This window comes from Opisthorchis viverrini (genome assembly GCF_000715545.1).
Source record: "Opisthorchis viverrini unplaced genomic scaffold opera_v5_267, whole genome shotgun sequence".
Classification (NCBI taxonomy): Eukaryota; Metazoa; Platyhelminthes; class Trematoda; order Opisthorchiida; family Opisthorchiidae; genus Opisthorchis; species Opisthorchis viverrini.
Genome location: NW_008751924.1, coordinates 443685 through 449291, shown reverse-complemented (window position 1 = coordinate 449291; position 5607 = coordinate 443685). Strand labels below are relative to the sequence as shown.

Sequence of the window (5607 nt, the reverse complement as noted above, 5' to 3'; positions counted from 1 at the left end):
ACGATTGTACATGGGGGAAACGGAGAATGTGAGCGAAGGATCACAGTCGCTTCACAAAAATCCCTTCGCTAGAAATATACAGACAAGAATGGTGGAAATTATCAACCATTTTTCATGTGTTGCTACGAACTGCGTAGGTTCAGAATGCCAGGCCGGTTTTGTGAAATCAAGTCGGATACGAAGTTATTTTTAGGGTTAACACAATCGGTTAAATGAGAAATGCTTCTCTGGATGCAGATGCGCCAGAATCGACTGCAATCAGGTGCGTAACCCTCAGGTCTGACAACTTTCAGAACAGACCTATTTAACTTTTATCGGGAAAATTAAAAAAGAGGTACCCAACTGACCCCCGAGAAACGCCAAACCCCTGAAAGATTCAGAAACGCCTCACCAACCAGTCAGTGTTGCGACTAGACGGCATCTACTTACGGGGCTGTGTTTTACCTTATGAAGTTTAGTTTTCGGGAGCTGCTGTGCTTTGGTTATCCCAGGAAAACGTAAAAATTCAATTTCATTGTGGGATGGGGTGTGCATCAAACAATTAAAATGCAGATTTCGAGGCCACTCACTCAAACGTCGCATACGAACTCGAACATCATATTCTCAAATTGAAGCATAATTGTGCCATTAGATAGCCACAAGACTTCTATTCGCGTGACCAACTAAACAAAAAACCATTTACAGAGACCGGTTGGAAACGGCCCCTCCGACGAGGTAGATGGTGCGGTGTGCATGGTAGCCGCTACAGGCAGTGTACCTAGGACTCGATTCGCTTTTACAAACAGAAAGAGAGGATCACTATCTATAGGTTACATAAAAAATTGATGGTATTTTTCGGGAGCGACAATCGTTTTTCTGTGTACTGTTCGCGCCTGCTACATGTAATTCATACGATAACCGATCTATGAATAGACATAACCTTTTGAAATCTCGGTGCCCGATCAGTTTATCATGGCCATCCAACCACCCGGAAGAAAATGTTGGCCTGTGATTAATATGTCTACGCATAGCATAACTGGTTCCGTTTTCCCAGCCAACCATAAGCGGGTAACACTGGATCCAGAGTATTCGATGAATCCAGAACAACGAAACAATGTATCCATCAAAAACACAGCACTGTTAGAGAACAAATCATCCGAGAAACTGACAAAATAAGCCATAAAACAGACACAGGTGGTTAACAGATCACACAAAAAGATAGAACTCGCTCGTTCTTAAAAAACGGTCGACGTGAGATTAAGATCCGGAAGGTTAATTGTTGCCTCGAACGGCTTATATACATGGTGAGGACAGGGATGAGACAGGCTCAGGTGGCAAGACTGGAACGTCAGACGAACTGCCTCACGAATTGAGTACGTCTGATGGCGGACCAGTCTCCTTGTTATTATTCCCTGTGTGTTTCGGCTTCCCGTAACTGAACGGTACATAACGGTATTTGATCATGTGCTGAAAAGAAGGGGATGAAAAACTGGAATGAAGAACTGCAAGCAACCATGGCAGAAAACCTGGAACAGGAAAAAGTGGAACTATATCCCAGACCTAATAAAGGAGTTGACTACATGTTCTTACTGGACGTTACTAACTGCATGTGGATGGGTAGCCAATTTCCGATTGAATAACGTTCCAACTTATCAAAACAAGCAGTACAATGAGAGCGAGGTAGCTTGAGCAGTACCTGTGTCGCCCTGCCAGAAGAAAGCTTCATTACTACACACATGATAATTCCATTCTTTTCTCTAGAGGTACGCAAGAGCCGAGTGAATGGGAAATTTAGGACTGGAAAAGATATGACGATCTCTCAAGAGAAAACATATTTACAGGAGACACTTTTTGTACAAGCGACTGTTACCATTGCAATACCTTCGCATGGAGATGAGTTATCCACAATCACATAGGTACCTTCTGATTTTAGAAAGGGCTTAAACAGCCCGAAGGACAACCATCGAATTGACAATGCTTCCCGGATTCCCCATCGACCACCGAGCGAAAGAGCCTATGTCAATATTATGTGGTATCAAGAAGCTTTTTGGACAAGGTTTGGTGTAACCTAAAGTTGAGTAGGACTGAAATACACAAGTACTGTTCACCGGTCTGTTCGTTGCTTGAATCCATCCGGTTGGAAACAGCCTTCTGCACAACTTGAACGACCAATATTTTTCTAAACACTCGACTCCAACGCAGATATGAAGTCGAAATCTAGCCTATCCAGCCGGACACCGAACGGAAACCCGAGCGATAATGCCACTTTTATCCTAGCTGACAAACTCACCGCAAACATATAAGTAGAAGTTAAGTCTTAACCGAGATTCCTGCGGCCACACTTACCGGGGCGCGACAACATCTGATGTTAGGAACACGTGGACCAGATCACACAACGACACAATCAGTAGATTGTAAGAACCGTTGAAAATCACTGTCCACTGCAGACAGAGCGAAGAAGCTATCACCACTCACTGCACTCTGATTCCAAACGTTTTCACCAGGTGCAGATCAATAAGCAATATTAAGCACCCCTAGAGAGATGTCCAAAAGCCGGGAATCGGGATGTGCAACCTACTAGTCTGCAAATTTGCAAGTTGAAAGGGGGTACAATGTGCACACAGTAATAATCCTTTGAATTCCAAGTGTTGTTTGCGAGATCCTGGTCCTAATGGAAGTAAAGAGCTAGTTGCCGAAAAATAAAGTGATATCCGACCAAGCGAACATGGGAACGACATTTCGGCTACCTAGGTGACAATTCCCATTGTTGATAGGAGGTACCAGCCGATAGGGTGGTAAATTGCTGTTGGTGACAAGCTAGCGTCCACAAACTGCGCAACCGACTGTAGGAAAGTCCGCTTTCTATGTTCTGTCCGTAATTACCCAAATACAGAACAGAACCAATAAAAACGAAGTGCTGAATAGGCTAGCAATCGTACTAGGCCCAATTGAGGATCTATACGTAAGGCAATACTACGTTGAAATGACACATGCTGTGCAACTTATCATCAAAAATTACAACTCGAGCACAACTGCCAAAGTCGACATCAACCGGTCAGTCAGTCAATCATCCGTCACACAGGAATCAAGCACAAATGGTTACAATCAATATCTCGTTCACCTTGAAAGCAGTCATCTAGCATCAGCTACCACCACCGATCTATCAAGTGTGATGAAACCTGTGCATTTGAGGGCAGATAAAAGAAGCGCTGTCTGTGACTGCTAAAAGTGAAAAAGGAGATAATCGCCTATAGAATCACACCCGTTAGGTTGTGTTGTGTACGGTCCTTTTGACTGAGCCAAGTGATTATCTTTTAGCCTTTGAAGGAAATATTGTATTTGGCACAACCTGATTATCTGATGAACTGGGCGATTATGTTGGATTACTAGCCAAATGAGTGTTGACGAGAAAAACTGCACAAACCGCGTTGAGCTCGTGCATATTGGTACGTCCCAGGATTTGCTGGATTAGGGACAAGCCATGAAACCACCCTTTATTGAAAGGAACATTCAGTATCAAAACCTTGCATCGAGGGTAGCCAATAGAGATTAACCTGACTTTTGAATACCCTGCCTCGCCACAAAAAAAAAAACAAATTGCCACACCACACATTCCGCTGTCCAAAGACGTTTCATCGATGTTTCATCAGCCAAAGCCCCCTCGTAGACTGAAGATAATTTTGTGTCAAGAATGGTAACAAATCCAGTCCCAAAACGTGGCCACCGGTTTTGAGTAAACGGGAACAGCGATTTTCTAACACAGGCAAACCTGATGCGCAGATTATAGACGAACGATCAACCGATCGCAGCCACAGTGAAGGGGATCTAACTGACGGCAATACTACACTTCTATAAACGAGAAACCAGTAGTTTGGTGTTTGTCTGTTTCTAGTCGAGCACTTAGATGAGGACAAACAACATAGAAATTTCAGTGGTGCGGTACCGCGATCAAGTTTACGTTGCACAAAAGTTTCCATTCTGAAACCCTACCTGTAATGAAACTTCGGAAATGTGAAACATAGACCCCCTAATGAAGAAGTCTAAGGAAGCATAAAAACAGGCGACATTCTGGCAGATGCATTTGAGCCCATAAAACTCCGTAACCGCTTATTAGGGTCATTCACACTAACCACAACACATAAGTACAATAACCGAGTAGATACGAATAATATTGCTGGCATCAAAATCATGTGGGAGGGGGGAAACCGGACATAACAGAATGGAGGTTTCGATTGTCGGAGAACGTTTGGAATAGGTCATCATTATCGAACTTAGGAGGAAAATTTGGCACTTTCCCTCGCTCGGGAAAGGAGGACAAAGGGACTTCGAAGTCTAAGGTAACAAAATTTCACACAAGATAGAACAAAACCGACGGGAACGGTTCTGTACGCCCACCTGATACATCCAAGTAAGAGTGCGAAAGGCTTTTCAGAGATTCGAACACATCTTTCCTTATTTGGATCGGTTACGCTACAATCGACTGGGCAGCAATAGTAATAAGGTGAGATGAACGAGAACTCAACCTTAACATAAAATATTGCTGCCAGAGCGAATGTAATACCGGATTTACACACACACACAACATGGCCTAGGGAAAGCAAGTGTCCGCCAACCTAATAAACTAGGGAGATATATACACGAAGAATAACTCACCTTTATTTGCCGTTTCATCATCAGCGTAAAAAGCATAATGAAGTAGAGAACCAGTATGGGCCAAAACACCGGTAAATCCAGGAAGGGGAAGAACGTGCAAAATATGCTGATGAGAATAGCACGAACAGTGGATAACCTGCAGACAAAAATGAAGAGACGATTGAAGCGTTTTACTAAGATGTGGGTAGTAGTCCGATTTACGAAAGTCATTATTTCTTGTGCACATTAACATAGCTAGCTAATGGAGTAAGCGGGGTTACTGTTACCGATAAACAGGGGCGAGATGGACCAAGTGGTTAGAGCGCGAATTTACTGACCGGAAGGTCCGTGGTTCGAACCCGACCTCTGCCACTCGACTTCCTCTGTCTAGGCTTGGGCAACCTGGCAGTATCCCACCCTCGTGCCTCCTTCGTGTGGCATGGCATGGACGATTTTGAGTTTTTACCGATAAACAAATTTTCTTCCGATATTGCCTTTCAGGTGCAACGAACAAGGAGGAAGAATAAAAAGACATAAACCAAATAGGGACAGTGCTATATTTCATTTACCAGTCAGATCAAAAAGAATTTAATGCGTTCAGTGGATAAACCAATGACAGACGTAGTCAGTTGTTGGGGTGAAGCATTAGCTGTGGTTATCCATGTTAGACGAAAATTCCCGAATACAAGAGGTTAGTGTTCAGCTGTAGCACCCTTCCGGTGCCTAGCTGCCATGCGACCCGAAAGAAGCACGAGGGCTAGGATACTGCCAGGTTGCCCAAGTCTAGACAGGGGAAGTCGAGTGGCGGAGGTCGGATTCGAACCACGAACCTTCCGGTCAGTAAATCCGCGCTCTAACCACTTGGGCCATCTCGCCCAAGGTTAGCGTGAGCAATTTTTATTAAAATCAGACTGCAAAAAGGAGACGGGTGGAATTTTGAAACCCCAGTTACCCCCCCCCCCCCAAAAAAAAAAAAAATTCAAAAACTTCCCCAAC

At 43.9% G+C, this 5607-nt stretch overlaps 1 protein-coding gene across 1 annotated transcript in view; it reads right to left on the bottom strand.

Annotated features, from left to right (window-relative positions):
• Positions 1 to 718: 718 nt before the first annotated feature.
• The window catches only part of T265_09291 (hypothetical protein), a gene marked incomplete at both ends in the record, with an annotated part of 17194 nt that continues 12305 nt past the window's right edge, over positions 719 to 5607 (bottom strand). Inside the window, 2 exons of the mRNA XM_009175319.1 lie at positions 719 to 1446; positions 4633 to 4768. Of these exons, the coding sequence (XP_009173583.1) occupies positions 799 to 1041 (243 nt within the window). The remainder of the gene's footprint in view (positions 1447 to 4632; positions 4769 to 5607) is intronic.